At 45.9% G+C, this 18,156-nt stretch overlaps 1 protein-coding gene and 1 long non-coding RNA gene across 4 annotated transcripts in view; one reads left to right on the forward strand and one right to left on the reverse strand.

Annotated features, from left to right (window-relative positions):
- Window positions 1-18,156, forward strand: part of CASR (calcium sensing receptor) — a 606,327-nt gene that overhangs the window by 567,771 nt on the left and 20,400 nt on the right. For both annotated transcript variants that reach the window (XM_085621014.1, XM_085621013.1), the window contains exon 5: window positions 5,877-6,107. In XM_085621014.1, coding sequence (XP_085477140.1) covers window positions 5,877-6,107 — 231 coding nt within the window. The remainder of the gene's footprint in view (window positions 1-5,876; window positions 6,108-18,156) is intronic.
- The window catches only part of LOC146801354 (uncharacterized), a 463,543-nt gene that overhangs the window by 305,642 nt on the left and 139,745 nt on the right, over window positions 1-18,156 (reverse strand). The window lies entirely within an intron of this gene.

Raw genomic sequence — 18,156 nt, forward strand, 5'->3', positions numbered from 1 at the left:
GTGTTGAATCAGTATAGTGAGATATCTAATTAATTTGAGTGGTGGATATGTTAGTCTGTTATTTGAATTGAAAAGGGTATAGTGGAGGGATAGAAGAGAAAAAGGGTTGCATTTATATAGCGTTTGCTACCCGGGATGAGGTGTTGAAGTGCTTTGAGATGAGTAGCACAGTACTACAGAACACAAAAAGGATAAGTGGTGAGTTAGTCTAGGGAAAAAAAAATCTTTGAGTGGTGGACGTTAGTCTGTTATTTGGATTGAAAAGGATAGTGGAGGGATGGAAGAGGGATGGTTTGCATTTATATAGTGCTTGCTACCCCTGATTAGGTGTTGTATCGCTTTTCAGCAAGTAGCACACTATTCCGGAACCCAAAACACAAAAAGGATTTGTGGTGAATTGGTGTGGGGAAATATGAAGTTAATTGATTTGTGCTGTGGACATGTTAGTCTGTTATTTGGATTGAAAAAGTATAGTAGAGGGATAGAAGAGGGAAGGGTTTGCATTTATATAGCGCTTGCAACTCTTGATGAGGTGTTGAAGCGCTTTTCGGTGGGCAGCACGCTACTCCAGAAGTCAAGTAGGATTAGTAGGGAATTCGTATAGGGAAATATGAAATTAATTTGAGTGGTGGACATTATAGTCTGTTATTTCGATTGAAAAGGACTAATGGAGGAATAGAGGAGGCGAGGGTTGAGAAAGTTTTATTGTTTTTTTTATGGAGTTCATAGCGGTAGGAGGGGGTTTGGGATGAGTAAAGGGGAGGTGGAGGGGATGGGAGAAGAGTCATAATGCAATGATAAGGGTAGCGTTTGTTTACTGCATTAGGGGTGGGTCGATTGCTCCTTATAATATTCACCCCCATTTTAGAAAAAAGTTAAAAGCTATATGATTTGAATAAATATGACCTCTCTTTCTGTGGGTGCCAAGCTCATAGTCACAAACTGGGTCTGTTTTGCACAATGTCATTGTGATTTGCTTTTATTTGGCAGAGTGCCGAATAGATATTTTTATTGCACCCTTTTATTTATTTTCTAAATAAAGTTTACGACCAGATACAAAGACCTTGTAAAAAAATTAAACATCCTTGTTCCCAGGTCTGTGTTATTCTTCTTTTCAATATATACAAGTGAGGCGGAACAAATTACATTCGCATTATCCTAGGTGAGCATTTCGAACTAATGTGTTTGATTACAAGCAGCAGCCATGGTCCCTTGAAGTGCTTCACGTGGGACGGAAAAGGCGGGGAGCTGTAATTGTGGCGCGGCTTTAGAAGTGAGAGCCCCATGTGGCTTATGTTACTAAGGGCGTGGCCTAATGTGATCGAATTCAAATCTTCTGCTTGATAAGTTCATTCTTATTCAGCCCTCACCTCAGCTGCATGCCCGCATCCTGCACAGCACTTTTCCCGGAGAGAAGAACTGGTAAATGTCTCTCAGAATCTGTGAGGCAGACGTTCATGTGTAGAAGGAGCGCTGTCCGAGCACCTCTGGAGAACAGCTGCTCACCCCCTCACTTTCCTCTAAGCACGTAATGGCCGCAGTCCTGCCCAAGACGGACACGGTCCATCACGCAGGTGCAAAGGTTCTATAGGCTGCAACAGCATTTCCTCTAGTGTAACAAGCATTGGCATAGCCAATAGGTCTCGCTTTTGGGGCCTTATTAGTGTTTAGCCAGAGCTATTGACTTTGCCAATGTCTTTAAGCTGTGCTGTAGAGAAGTGTGGCTGCTGTGCAGCTTGCTAAAAAGTTTTAATAAAAAAGTGTCAGAAGCATTTTTGTTACCTTATATATGACCAAGAAGGCATTATGTACAACTGAACGACCATATTAAAAAAAGTATTTACAATAAAAAATGTCCTCAGTTTTCTTTTTTTCTTGCAATGCTGGCAACTTGTTTCTGCCTATTCCAATGGTTGTTTGTTAAAACTTTTTTTTGAGGGGGCATAAACAATCAGAGGGTGAAGGTCGGGAACTAGTACCTGTATTATAACACGAGCAGCAGCCAGACGCTAAGGGAGAATCAACAGATGCCAGATTCCGAGAGCAGGCTGAGGTGGTGCTGAGGGATGCTGAGGTGGTGCTGTACTAGTGCAAAGGCGATACTGAGTGATACTGATGTGGTGCTGAGTGATGCTGTGGTGACCCTGAGTGATGCTGTGGTGGTGCTGAGTGATGCTGTGGTGGTGCTGAGTGATGCTGTGGTGGCGCTGAGTGGTGCTGTTGTGGTGCTGAGTGATGCTGTGGTGGCCCTGAGTGATGCTGTTGTGGTGCTGAGTGATGCTGTGGTGGTGCTGAGTGATGCTGTGGTGGTGCTGAGTGATGCTGTGGTGACCCTGAGTGATGCTGTGGTGGTGCTGAGTGATGCTGTGGTGGCGCTGAGTGGTGCTGTTGTGGTGCTGAGTGATGCTGTGGTGACCCTGAGTGATGCTGTGGTGGTGCTGAGTGATGCTGTGGGGGTGCTGAGTGAGGCTTTGGTGGTGCTGAGTGATGCTGTGGTGGCGCTGAGTTCGTTACACTGTGGTAAAAACTGTTGTGTATGGGGAGCTGATTTCCGTGTGAAGCGTTATAATGCCCTTGGTTCAAGTTTGTGCTATAATTATGCGGGACAGACAAGCGGGTGTGGCCTAATGTAATGTAATCGGACAATATCAGGTGAAAGCACTACGTATTCACAGCTCAGGGAGTGCTTCTTCTTATGACAAATCTCCTAATATCACTCCCGTTGCGGCTAGGGCTGCGGATGTTAGAACTGGGTAACTAGGTTAGAAACTCGGCTCAGGCGCAGCATCTTGTGATTCCGTGCAAATCGCTTTGGTTACACTGTGCTTAAAAACTGTTCTGTAAGGGGAGCTGATTTCCGTGTGAAGCGCTATAATGCCCTTGGTTCAAGTTTGCGCTATAATTATGCGGGACAGGCAAGGGGGTGTGGCCTAATGTAACGTAATCGGACAATATCAGGTGAAAGCACTACGTATTCACAGCTCTGGGAGTGCTTCTTCTTATGACAAATCTCCTAATATCACACCCATTGCGGCTAGGGCTGCGGATCTTAGAACTGAGTAACTAGGTTAGAATCTTGGCTCAGGCGCAGCATCTTGTGATTCCGTGCAAATCGCTTTGTTACACTGTGCTTAAAAACTGTTGTGTAAGGGGAGCTGATTTCCGTGTGAAGCGCTATAATGCCCTTGGTTCAAGTTGGCGCTATGATTATGCGGGACAGGCAAGCGGGTGTGGCCTAATGTAATGTAATCGGACAATATCAGGTGAAAGCACTACGTATTCACAGCTCAGGGAGTGCTTCTTCTTATGACAAATCTCTTAATATCACACGCGTTGCGGCTAGGGCTGCGGATGTTAGAACTGGGTAACTAGGTTAGAATCTCGGCTCAGGCGTAGCATCTTGTGATTCCGTGCAAATCGCTTTGTTACACTGTGCTTAAAAACTGTTGTGTATGGGGAGCTGATTTCCGTGTGAAGTGCTATAATGCCCTTGGTTCAAGTTTGCGCTATAATTATGCGGGTCAGGCAAGCGGGTGTGGCCTAATGTAACGTAATCGGACAATATCAGGTGAAAGCACTACGTATTCACAGCACAGGGAGTGCTTCTTCTTATGACAAATCTCCTAATATCACACCTGTTGCGGCTAGGGCTGCGGATGTTAGAACTGAGTAACTAGGTTAGAATCTCGGCTCAGGCGTAACATCTTGTGATTCTGTGCAAATCGCTTTGTTACACTGTGCTTAAAAACAGTTGTGTAAGGGGAGCTGATTTCCGTGTGAAGCACTATAATGCCCTTGGTTCAAGTTTGTGCTATGATTATGCGGGACAGGCAAGCCGGTGTGGCCTAATGTAATTTAATCGGACAATATCAGGTGAAAGCACTACGTATTCACAGCTCAGGGAGTGCTTGTTCTCATGACAAATCTCCTAATATCACACCTGTTGCGGCTAGGGCTGTGGATATTAGAGCTGGGTAACTAGGTTAGAATCTCAGCTCAGGCGCAACATCTTATTATTCCGTGCAAATAGCTTTGTTACACTATGCTTAAAAACTGTTGTGTAAGGGGAGCTGATTTCTGTGTGAAGCGCTATAATGCCCTTGGTTCAAGTTTGCGCTATAATTATGCAGGACAGGCAAGCGGGCGTGGCCTAATGTAATGTAATCTGACAATATCAGATGAAAGCACTAAGCCCGGGAGTTGTGTGCGCGCGCGGCAAATGTGAAAGCATTTGCAGCGTCCCGCGAGTGTAAGGGTGCCCGCGAGCGAGAGAGGAAAGCCAGATGGCGCAGCCAGTTGGTGGCTGTGCGCACGCCCGCACGCGTAACTGCAAGCTTTAGGCCACAAGCAAAAGCTTGTGGTTGGATTTCTGAAGTCCACTCACTAAATGTCTCGCCAGTCCAGCGCATGCGCTGGCTCAGGCGAGACCTAAAAAGGAGTTTAAATAAGTTTATCGAGATGTATGCCCTCCAAATGAACCGGGGCTAAATTCTGGTAGAGATGGTGACTCCTGTTAGGGATTCTATGGAATTACAAGGCGTGCAGTCAATCTGCATGCCGGTATGTTTCACCTGGTGACGTCACCTGCTGAGAGCAGGAAGCTATCAGAGTGAAACTGTGCCAGCATGAGAGGTCACTCACTGGGGAAGTCGGGCACAGTGTTCAGGATCACCCAGGTAATTCTTCATTTCTTCGTGGACTCAGGGTCGGACAGGGACAAAAAAAATAGACCCGAGCACCAAAATAAAAGTGCCCTTCGTTAGCGAAGTAGTTAGGTAAAAAAGTGGTGATATCACAGAATAAACAGTGAAACCGGCCCACAACTGCTAAAAATCCGGCCCACACACTGATCTGTCCGACCAGCCCATCAGCCTGCCTTATAGGCAGAGCTCCTCGAATTATGCAGGTGGAGAGGGCCAAATTATACAGGTGGATTGAGTAAATGCTGCATCAAAAAAGGAAAATTATGCAGCACAAGGTGGCATATTTTGTAATAGTACTACTTTACTATTTTGTCATTTTTAAACTTGGTAACACTGTCTGTGCATTGGCTGCACATCATTAGTGCCATTTTAATACCCAAATATAGCAGTAAGCAACATAAAGGTGATCGGTCCACCTTTGCACAGGGCCTTTCAGCGTGCAGCACCACGTGTTGCTGCAATTTTTAGTAACGGTTGAACCATTTGAGCAAGAAACTTTATTTTTTTGTTTAAATCTGCAAATTATGCTGCAGATGATGGATTATGTGGCAACTGCAGCAAACCTATAAGTATGCGAAAATCGCCACCGCTGCACAATTGCATAATTCCAGTGGCCCTGCTTATAGGCCAATCGGACCCTGTGTGGACTCTTAGGGCCCAACCTGTGATGGATGACTTTTCCCTGTCTGAGCGATACTAGAGCTCCCAGAATCGATAGCTGCACGGCGGGGAGGATCCTCACTTCAGTCTCTGACGAAAGAGATAGGCAGCACAGTGACCACTTGGATCCCTCTCGATCCCTCCCGATCCTCACTCCTACATTCCTGTTAAGTATTAGAGGCATTTGTGGATGGGGTATATTTATGACATTTGGAGTGTGAGCCCAAGGGTGTCCCACACCTTTATTCCAACTCGGCCTGGGGTAATTTGAGAGATGCTCTCTGCTTCTTCTTGAAATTCCTGTGGAGCTCTCACAAGTCTGTCTCACATTTTTGAACTTTGTGCTACAGATTTTTTGTAAAAGCATACATTTTTCAAATACATGCAAAGGTTCTAAAACATTTCAATTGTAAAAACTGTAATGGAAAATTTGACGAAGATGGAAATGAAATCCTGAAAGTGAATCCCTGCTTATCCTGTCTTCTTATCTCCCTTAAATCTACTTCTCTACAGGTCTTGAAGCATCTCCGGCACCTGAACTTCACCAACAACATGGGGGAACGAGTGGACTTTGACGAGTTTGGAGACTTAATTGGAAACTACTCAATAATCAACTGGCATCAGTCCCCCGAAGATGGCTCCATTGTCTTTGAGGAAATTGGCCATTACAACGTTTACGCCAAGAAAGGAGAAAGGCTGTTCATCCGCGAGGACAAGATCCTCTGGAGCGGCTTCTCCACTGAGGTGGGTGGGCGCGCGGCCCTTGTTCACCCTGGCGTGCCAGACAACCGCTTTATGTATGGTCAGGCATGCCAAGTGGGCACCTTAGATGTGGCCTAAATTTTCTATATAAGTATTCAAACATCTAATGAATTTATGCACCAAGGCCAAGCCATAGGGATCATCTTGTGTGCCATCATGGGGCACGACTGTGGCGCCCACGACTGCCGCTTGGCAGACAGTATAAAACATTCAGACACTGGAAATTGTTTTTAGGTTGGAGGTTTATACTTTACCAGACTGGAGAGAGGTGCTGACATTCATTAACAAACTTTAATTCTGCCACTGTAACACCTAGCACGCCTGTGCTACGTTCTTTAACATGCAATCGCGGATAAATGCACATCGCAATATCAGTAGGACAATGGATCATTCAATCACGCAGCTACACAGGCTAAGCTCAAACTTTAAAAACCCCATGACCCCTTTTTCCTCATATACTCCAGGTGTAAGTGTCTTTATTTACGTTGAAAACATCCCTGGGGGAGATCTAACGACTTATCCCCTTAATATAATTAACTAATTGTACAAGGCTGAGCTTCATAGACATACTTTTCTACCCAAGCACTTGTCTATCCTAACACACCATGAATGTGGGTGGGTAGACCTTAGATCTTTGAAAGCCTCCTTTGTTCGCCTTACCCTGATCTTTAGACCCACATTTCCACGTTGTCAAACCTGCTGGCATTCTCACAGAGTGCATTGTCTCACTGAGATCCTCATTATTTTCTTCACGCCTGTCTCCACCCTGGTCAAGGGCTCACATTCTACCACACCCCTTTTGAGCGGTACTGTGACCTGCACTGACGTCAGCACACCATATGTGGAGGGGGACACTCGGGAGAATGGGTCAGCCGCACCACTCTGTGAGGCTCTGCCGGCACAGTGAAATATCTGCCAGTTTCTATACGGCTGGGCTGACATCAAGACAGTTCAGCGACAGTCACTCTCTTTTAGAGTGCCCGAAGCAATGCTGGAGCGAGTATGCAGCACTGAAAGAGAACCGCTGCCGGCCATGGAAGACGGGGCCTCCTGTGATGCCGCGCGCCATGGGCCTGCACCGATCATGGGAGGCGGTGTGCCGAGAGGTCAGGTAAGGGAAAGCCTGCTATTGCTGCAGCTGCGGCCGTGCTAGTAGGACTACATTGCCCGCTGTTGGGGGTGTGGGCGCTTCTATCCGCCGCCCCATCTGCTGGCGGCAAGGGACAGCGGTGCCCGTGCCTCAGGAGGTCCAAGTCTCAGGCACACAGGATTACGGTCTTGCAGAGAGCTGCCTCGGGACCAGCTAAGAAAAAACTGCTCTGTCTCCTTTCCACGCCTGATTGCGAAACCACTGCTGCTGCCTGGCGATAAGACCTGTGCGGCTACTACCCCCTGGGATGCCCAAGCAGGGTGGCTCGTAGTGCAGACATTAAGTGATACTCCTCTGCCCCCTCTCCTGTGTGAAGATCTGCTGAGACTGTGCCGCACCCAGGGCCCGAGGATTGGACCGCGGGCCTGTGGATCTGAGACTTCTGCCTTGCTGCTATCAAAAGACATGACTGAGATTTCAACAACCCAGGCACTGTCATATTTAACCAACTGCACTGGCTTCTGGTAGCTCGACCAACAATCTTCCAAACAGCTTGCATTATTTTTATATCCCTTCACAAAAAAAGCCATAAGTTTATATCCTCGAGAATCCAGTGCTATACTCCAAAGCGCAATCTCAGATCGGCCCAAATGAACCTCTTAATGGTACCACAGCATATTGATAAAATCCTGGTTAGATGTTGCCTTTCTTTACCCAGGCACCAAGAAACCTTTTTGGTTTATGTGCGCTATACAAATAAAGTATAACATAACATAACATCTTCCTGGAACTATCCCAGCACCAGCAGGTATCACTGGTGGCCCTGAGCACACCTTGACTACACTTGGTATGTGACTGCTGAGAAGTACCAGCAACTACCGGAGAGATGTGTCCATATTGGTGACCCCCATATCGCCATCTGCACCTCGGCCTGCGGGTGTTCCCCCGGGGGACTGGCGAAAAGTGAGACTTGAATTTGCTCGGTGGTGTTGCCTGCTTTGTGAGAGCTGGGGCAAGAGCTTCTAGGAGCTTGAAAACCTGCCTCCCATTGGCTCACTTGCAATGGGAAAGATGGACAGACACCAACCTAAACTGGTGTTTGACAAAAAGCATCCCCTAAACAACCCAGTGTAAACGATAATGATGAATACATAGCTGCTGGAATTTGTGATGACTGTGATGAGGGCCTGGCCATCAAAGACCTTCTAACTGATGTCCGCAACAGCTTACAAACAATTGACTTTCAAACTGATACACTCACTAACAAATTGGATCTCTTGGGCAACCGACTTGATAAAAATGATGACAGAGTGTCTCAACTAGAACAGCAGGTGTCCCACTCAGAAGATAGAGCTCTGGTGAATATCGAATGGCTCCTGCAGATGGAAAACTTTCTTTCCCTTATAAAAGCCAAGAGAATGGACCTAGAGTCAGGCTTGAGGAAAAACAATATTAGAATCTTCGGTATACCTGATTCCACCGCCATGTCCAATGTTGAGGATTATGTTGAGACCCTCCTTTGCACCCTTTTTGAGGACCGATTAATCACCCTATTCTCCGTGGAGCAGGGCAGCGCCTTGGTTACAGCGGAGGAGCGTCGCTCCATGACCTAAAATGCCTCAGAGATGAAAACCAAAATTTTAATAGAGTTAACTTATTACATTTTTAATCCATCCGCCCCGAACTGAGTATCAGGACTGGTCAGAGCCTGCTGTGTGGCAGCAACAGCAAGGAGTGGTGGGCTGCCTGTGCACTAGTTGAAAGTGTGCATGTCTTTTTGCCCGGCTGTCTGCGTCTGCCAGCCAGACATACGCACTTTAAACCTCTCAACCCAGATGTGTGGGACAGCTGAGTTGAGAGCAAGCACTCGCTTGGGGGCTTCGAGAAAGGCTGCTCCCTCAATCCTGGCGCTTCTCTCATGCTGGTTAACAGCATGAGAGTAGTGCCAGGATTGGTTAAGGGACTTGGCTGGATCCTACACTGGAGTCCAAACGACTAATTTGCCCGCCCAACCACTCTCGGAGTTGCCAGCCACCACTGTCCAGGAGCTCGTCCACTGGGATATGGACCCCTGCCTATCTTTGCTCACATATTACACTTGAGGGACAGTGACATGATACTGCCCTTAGCCCGGGAAGTCCAAACGACTAATTTTCCCGCCCAACCACTCTCGGGGTTGGCAGCCACCACTGTCCAGGAGCTCGTCCACTGGGATATGGACCCCTGCCTATCTTTGCTCACATATTACACTTGAGGGACAGTGACATGATACTGCCCTTAGCCCGGGAGAAAGGCGAGATTCAATATCAATGGAACAAACTCGAGTTTTATTCTGACCTCGCCCTAGTAGTGCAATTTGCTCGCAGATAGTTTATTCCTGCTTTACGGCTACTTATGAAGATGAATCTCACTTATGCCCTTCTGTATCCAGCTCGACTCTGGGTCCTTCAGAATGGAAAAACTCCCTACTTTATGGACCCCAAGTTGGCCATGATGTTTTGCTGCAGACACACCCGCGGATTGACGGCTGCAAGTTACCATGATACCAATGATACAAACAGTGGCCTCTACGACAATGACTGATACTCATGCTCTACAGCCCAATGACATTGTTACGTCTGGTCACCTACCTGCTCAGAGGATAGGGAGATTGCCCACCTTACTATGGCACCCCAGGTTCGGTTTTGCTCTTCTTGTCCTGTGGATGGGATACAACTGTTTGGGGTAATTTAAGTGTGAGGGGAAGGGAGAGGAAGTTGGGTTTTCTTTTGTTGTTTGCCTATTCCCACATACTGTTATCGACTACACAATTTAGTGATCATTTTGGTGTGCTCTACTAGACTCCTCGTGGTGCACCCACAGGGTGTAGAGTCTGAGAGATCTGACATTTAGGGCATGCCACAGAGATACCCGCCATGAGCGATATTGCTCTCATATCCTGAAATGTGCGTGATCCGAAAGACTCCTATAAACTTCAGCAAATGCTTGCCTGCCTCCGCAGACAGGCAGTGGCGGCTGTGATGCTGCAGGAACTCCATCTCACGAGGCATACCCAGCCCTGCCTGCAAGCGGGCTAGATATGGGCGAGCTATGTGTCTATTTACTTTCCTATGCATGGGAAACAGCGATTCTTATATGGCAGGGGGTCCAGTGGCAGATGCATGAAGTACTTTGTGATACTGACGGACGTTATGTCCTCGCCCATGGCCTAATATGGGGCATGAAGGTTTCCCTTGCATGTGCTTATGGTCCCTGTGTGGACTCCCCTGAGTTCTTTGATACTTTGTGGGATCAGATTGTGGCCTTGGTACATGCTACAGTGATTTGGGGTGTGGCTTTAATATGGAAATCATAGTGCAAAGGTGCCTGTGTTGTGGGGAATTATTGATTATGTGCAGGAAGATGTCACTTCCTACACATAAACAATCTTAAATGGCGATTTGGAACTTCCATGTGTGCTGCTTTGTGCAGCACACATAGAAGTTGCAAGTCGTCATTTTTTAAATGATTGTTTATGTGCAGAAACGGACACCTTCTTGCACATAAACAATTATGCATGGCGTTTTGCTGTTTTTAAGTGTGCTTCACAATGCAGCTCACACAAAAACAGCAAAAACTAGGAGGTATAAAGCATTTAACCTTATTGCGCCCGGTTAAGACCAGGTTTTCCCTGGTCTTAATTTTGGCACTGCCTTATAAATATGGGGCAGCATCAAAATCAATGGGTGTTGCAGTAAAATGCCCACCGCAACATGCATTGCCCACCCCTTTCACACTAAGTATAGTGTGAAAGGGGGCCTTATTCACAAGGCGGAGTTAAGGCACATAAAGTGGCATAACGCTGCCTTGTAAATTAGGTGAAGCCGGTATCGCCACAGGAACGACGAAACAAGAGACATTACTGTGGCAATAGGGGCTTGTGAATATGTCCCTGAGTGATTAAGACCTTGGCAGCTCTACTAAAAAAGAACTGGAGCAATTCGGATGTAACAGAATTATTAAACACAGAGGGGGACCCGTTTCACTCTTCTGTGGCTATCACCCAAGTGATTCTGCGTTACCACTCTGCCCTTTATGCCTCCACCAGTGTTATCCCACTAGATAAGCTCAACGCCTATTTCAAGGCCATCCAAATAATGTGGCTGGAGAGTGGACATAGGTAATATTTCATGGCAGAGGATGTCATCCTAGCTAGCTGCACCATGGCAGAGGATAAAGCTGCTAGGTTGGATGGCCTGACAGCTCAGTTTGATAAGGAATATGCTGATGTACTGGACCTGCCCTTGGTAGCGTACGTACGAAGATGCGAGGCAGACAGGTAATTTAGTGCCCTCTGTACCTGAAGTCCTGATAGTTACGATCTTAAAACCTATTAAACCGTGCAACCTGTGTGATTCTTATTGGCCCCTTTCTATGATTAACACAAGATAATAAAATCCTGGGGGCAGACTTACAAGGTCTGGCGCATCTCTGCAAATCAGCAGGGATGCGCCAGAACACTTGCGACCCGCAAAACCACCCGTGCGCCACCACTGATGCGCCGCATTAACAATGCAAGAAAGAACAAAATACAAGCCAATGCTGCGTGTAAATTTACCTACAATTCCCGTGACCTGAATGAAACAAGAACACTGACAACCAATTATTTCGTTGGATTTAATCCTATGAAAATTGTTTTTAGTTCACGTTCAAAAACATTTAAAACTGATACAGTACATATTCATTACACCACATATACAAAACTTAACTTGAAAATGACATTACTGAAAACATTTAGACACCACTGTGTTCATTCGCCCATAGGGCCAACATTCATACCGTTCATACTACTCATGCATCCACACTAACATATAACATACAACAGAAATCTACAATTTGATAATCTTTACACATAGGCCATCAAACCGCTACTGTACATAATGATGGGGCTTAATGCTGTTTTTTTAAGATTGACCGTAGAAAAGACAAGGTCTACGCGTTTCGAATCCCTTAGTTGGCAGGGATTCTCATCAGGACCGACATAGGACTGCAAACAAAGCAGAAAAGAAAGATTTTACTAAGCTGACCCACTTTGTAAGTGCACAACCGCATGGTCAACGGGGGAGTCTTACCTTAGTCTAAGGAACGGAGAACTCAGCCACAACTCTAAAGAAAAAAGGAAGGAGAGCCAACTTGGTTACCTATTTCTGTGAAATCAACACTAGAACACCACCTGGTTAGTAATGGACACACCCATACAACATAGAGACAATACAACCACGTAGTCTAGTTGTTAATAAAGAGGCTTACGGGTGTGTGGAGTTGTGTCTGGTTAACTGAAGGTGGTTCTGTCTAAAATCAGAAGCAACTACGGGCTTTTTTTCAGGCGTTGATTGATTCAAAACGATATCTGAAAGCAAGAGCAACAAGGATTCAAGGCGCGTCCTATCGCCTACAAAGATCGGATCCGAAATATTTTGAAAAAGGTTTTAGAGCGCTTACCTCCGCGGTGGAAGACAATGGAGGAACGTGATGCTGCTCGGTCAGCTGATGTCCCGAGCTGGGGCTTGCACGGCGTGAGATTCGCCGGCCGTTTTAAGGTTCGGTAACGATCAAATTCTCTGCAAGAGAATGGGAGGCTGCATCAGGTGACTAATACCAGGAGAAAGTCCTACGGAGTTAGTACGGTCTATTTGGTGTTGTTACCTGGAGAGCCGGCGTTGTCCGTGTCTCTGTATCTCTGGGAGTAAATCACCCGTTAGGTAGCTGTACTCCTATTGGGGCATTTTTACCCATGTGCAAAAGGGCGGGATCACGAAGGCTTCTGGGAGTCGTAGTCAGACCAACGATGTTGGGAGAATCGGTAGTTAGAGATGGATTGTCAGTTTGCCGCGGCGCCAAAATTAGCGCGTGAATTTGGGGGAGAGCGTTGGTCGGACTGTGTCAAGTGCACACTGGAACGTGTGCTGACTTGTTGTCAATATGCATTCACTGCACATATGACTGGAATGTATTCTGATAGGGGCGGAAAGCGAGGTGGGAAGCGCTGGTTGGACAGAAACCTGTCAAATAGTAAATATGAAGAGTCCGCTAAGTGGAAGATCAACTACACATATGCTATTGAATGTGTCTCATCTGTGGTATAAGAACGAGATTTAGCTCAGTGGCTGACTGGATGCCACTCATAAGTTGTATATCTCGGAGAGTTCATTCAATCCGTCTACCGACGTGTTAAATTTGATAATGAGCATGGCTTCTCTCTGTAGCAGTTTGGTGTCCAAGTCTCCACCTCTCTGGTCTTGTTCAACTTTTGATATCACTGACCATTTGAAATCCATTTCTGTATGTTTTTGCGTCACCCAATGATTCACTAAGGGGGCATTCAGAACATTTTTGCGAATCCGAGACTTATGTTGCTGGATTCGGAACCTTATCTCCTGATTGGTCTTGCCAATATAAAGTTTGTTGCATGGGCAGCTGATGCCATAGACTACGAACTTGGATTTACAATTGGTGATTAAAACATTCCTAGACAGCAGACCCAAACCTGAAAAAATCCCGACAGAGTTCATTATGGAGCTAGCCACGTTTGCTTTAAAGAACAACTATTTTTGCTTCAGAGAGGACTTTTATTTCCAAATCAAAGGCGTGGCGATGGGCTGTCCATTCGCCCCCGAGCTAGCGGTCCTCTATATGTCTAAATACGAAGACAAATTTGTCCATAGCAACAACCCATTCGCCGATTGTATCAGTAACTGGGTCCGATACATCGACGATGTTTTCATGGTATGGTCAGGTGATGAGCAAAAGCTACAATCCTTTGTCAATTGGCTTAACAACAGGACTCCGGATATAAAATTCAGTATGAACTGTTCCAAAATCAAAATGCCTTTCCTGGACGTTGAGGTTTACCCTACGAATGGATGCCTAATGACGACGTTATACAAGAAAGAAACTGACCGCAATCGAGCGCTACATTACTCCAGCAACCATCCACGTAGCCTACGAGAGAACTTGCCCTATGGGCAATTCCTGCGCATTCGCAGGAATTGCTCATTCAAAGACGAATATTTTTTACATGCAGAGAAGCTCAAGGAGAACCTTCTGGCCAGAGGTTACCCGAAAAAACTTTTGAAAAGAGCTATCAAAAGAGCATGGTGGACACCAAGAGAAACATTACTGGAAAGACGTGAAAAATCGCAAACAGAGAGAATGGTTTGCGTCTCGACATTCAATCCAACATCTAATTGGTTTAAGAAAACTATTAATCAAAATTGGCATCTGATCAAAAACCTGGACAACACATTCAATGAGAGACCGCTATTTGCATTCAGGAAAGATAAAAACATAGCCAACCACGTAGTGCGAGCCGCTCTACCTAAGACCAAAAGCACTGATTTAAGAAATTTGTTGTGCCTACCGCCCATAAAAGGACATCACAGATGCGGTACCTGTATTTGCTGCGACTCAACCATTGAAGGATATCTATTTACCCACAATGGAATCCATTGGAAACATGAGAGTTTCACCAATTGTAAATCCAAGTTCGTAGTCTATGGCATCAGCTGCCCATGCAACAAACTTTATATTGGCAAGACCAATCAGGAGATAAGGTTCCGAATCCAGCAACATAAGTCTCGGATTCGCAAAAATGTTCTGAATGCCCCCTTAGTGAATCATTGGGTGACGCAAAAACATACAGAAATGGATTTCAAATGGTCAGTGATATCAAAAGTTGAACAAGACCAGAGAGGTGGAGACTTGGACACCAAACTGCTACAGAGAGAAGCCATGCTCATTATCAAATTTAACACGTCGGTAGACGGATTGAATGAACTCTCCGAGATATACAACTTATGAGTGGCATCCAGTCAGCCACTGAGCTAAATCTCGTTCTTATACCACAGATGAGACACATTCAATAGCATATGTGTAGTTGATCTTCCACTTAGCGGACTCTTCATATTTACTATTTGACAGGTTTCTGTCCAACCAGCGCTTCCCACCTCGCTTTCCGCCCCTATCAGAATACATTCCAGTCATATGTGCAGTGAATGCATATTGACAACAAGTCAGCACACGTTCCAGTGTGCACTTGACACAGTCCGACCAACGCTCTCCCCCAAATTCACGCGCTAATTTTGGCGCCGCGGCAAACTGACAATCCATCTCTAACTACCGATTCTCCCAACATCGTTGGTCTGACTACGACTCCCAGAAGCCTTCGTGATCCCGCCCTTTTGCACATGGGTAAAAATGCCCCAATAGGAGTACAGCTACCTAACGGGTGATTTACTCCCAGAGATACAGAGACACGGACAACGCCGGCTCTCCAGGTAACAACACCAAATAGACCGTACTAACTCCGTAGGACTTTCTCCTGGTATTAGTCACCTGATGCAGCCTCCCATTCTCTTGCAGAGAATTTGATCGTTACCGAACCTTAAAACGGCCGGCGAATCTCACGCCGTGCAAGCCCCAGCTCGGGACATCAGCTGACCGAGCAGCATCACGTTCCTCCATTGTCTTCCACCGCGGAGGTAAGCGCTCTAAAACCTTTTTCAAAATATTTCGGATCCGATCTTTGTAGGCGATAGGACGCGCCTTGAATCCTTGTTGCTCTTGCTTTCAGATATCGTTTTGAATCAATCAACGCCTGAAAAAAAGCCCGTAGTTGCTTCTGATTTTAGACAGAACCACCTTCAGTTAACCAGACACAACTCCACACACCCGTAAGCCTCTTTATTAACAACTAGACTACGTGGTTGTATTGTCTCTATGTTGTATGGGTGTGTCCATTACTAACCAGGTGGTGTTCTAGTGTTGATTTCACAGAAATAGGTAACCAAGTTGGCTCTCCTTCCTTTTTTCTTTAGAGTTGTGGCTGAGTTCTCCGTTCCTTAGACTAAGGTAAGACTCCCCCGTTGACCATGCGGTTGTGCACTTACAAAGTGGGTCAGCTTAGTAAAATCTTTCTTTTCTGCTTTGTTTGCAGTCCTATGTCGGTCCTGATGAGAATCCCTGCCAACTAAGGGATTCGAAACGCGTAGACCTTGTCTTTTCTACGGTCAATCTTAAAAAAACAGCATTAAGCCCCATCATTATGTACAGTAGCGGTTTGATGGCCTATGTGTAAAGATTATCAAATTGTAGATTTCTGTTGTATGTTATATGTTAGTGTGGATGCATGAGTAGTATGAACGGTATGAATGTTGGCCCTATGGGCGAATGAACACAGTGGTGTCTAAATGTTTTCAGTAATGTCATTTTCAAGTTAAGTTTTGTATATGTGGTGTAATGAATATGTACTGTATCAGTTTTAAATGTTTTTGAACGTGAACTAAAAACAATTTTCATAGGATTAAATCCAACGAAATAATTGGTTGTCAGTGTTCTTGTTTCATTCAGGTCACGGGAATTGTAGGTAAATTTACACGCAGCATTGGCTTGTATTTTGTTCTTTCATTATAATTGGTTTGGCCTTGCTGCCATACGAGCCAGAACCCCCTTTTTGGTTTTCTAAGCATTAACAATGCAGCGCGGCGCGCCGTGGCGCATGAATGGGCAGATGCGTGTCGCATCCCCCAACGGAAATGCGGCGCATTGCTGGAGTCACGTCGCAAGCGCGACGCGGCTCCAGCAAGGCTCGGGGGTGCCCTATGCCGAACATGCTGCGTCAGTCCTTACGCCTGCTTCAAGCAGGCGCAGGGTTTTGACGCAGCATGGCCGTAAAAGTGACTCAGTGAAATCTTCTAGATTTCACTGCGTCACTTTTACGAGGCGTACCTGCGAGGGAACACCCACCCTGCGCTGGAACGCCCACATGAAACCTGACGCAGGTTTCATGTGGCGCAGTGGTTTACAACATGACGCATCTCCCTATATGCGTCACGTTGTAAATACGGTGCAACATGGCGGATGATTTACGCCGCCGCTGCGTCACAGAAATGACGCAACGGCAGCGGAAATGTGTCGCAAGGGGCTTGTAAATCTGCCCCCTGGTGTGCATACATGCGGCAAGGTTACTGCCACTACCCACTACCATAGTCCACCCTGACCAGTCGGGCTTCGCCCAAAGCATTCCAACCTCCTACAACTTTTGCACCCTTTTGTCTTTGCTACATACCCTTGATCCACAGCTACCAGCTGTGGCATTTTTAGGTCTCGCCTAGGCAGCGCTTGCGCTTTCTCTTCGAGACAGGCTGTATTCAGGATATGTGCATAAAGCTCTGGCTACTTCCCGCCCATCTTTTTAAATGGCTCCTGTCCCTGTCCTTTGTAAATGCTGGCTTCCATTTGTCATTAGGCTTTGCAGTACCGCCCTGTCCCTTTTAGTAACCTCCCATAAGGACACCCCCTATTACATGTGTTGTTAAGCACTAGGTTTTAATTACAGCCTCAAAGCACTATTTTCTTAATGGCCTTCAGACCGGACACTCACTTGGAACTAAACATGGTTGACAGTGGTTACTTTACTCACTAGAACATCTCACATTTATATTAGACCTTCTATAAACTTCCCATCATCAGCTCCACATAGAGTACAACCTAATCCGGAATGAATGTAATAATTCTTTTGTCACATTTCAAAGCTTCTAATTGTATATATTGAATGTACTCGTGGTACTGTCTTGCATGCAATGCATTATGGGTAGGGTGGATTTACCATAGCTTCAAAGTTTATGATGCTCACTAGGGACCTCTAGGAGCAGCTTGTGGTGCTGCACCTAGACAAGCAGTGCTGGTGCCTTGCTCAGTAGGGACCTCTAGGAACAACTTGCGGTACTGCACTTTTTATTTATGTTTTAAACCCAAAGCATAAATAAAAGGCATTGTCATTTACAATGCAATAGCTCAAACTCGCGTGAATGCGAGACCTATTGCATTGCAAATGCTTGTTTTAAGATGTCACAAGGGCCTTCATCTCATTGGAACAGCCATTCATATTTAAACTATTACAGC

This window comes from Triturus cristatus, chromosome 8 (assembly GCF_964204655.1).
Source record: "Triturus cristatus chromosome 8, aTriCri1.1, whole genome shotgun sequence".
Classification (NCBI taxonomy): Eukaryota; Metazoa; Chordata; class Amphibia; order Caudata; family Salamandridae; genus Triturus; species Triturus cristatus.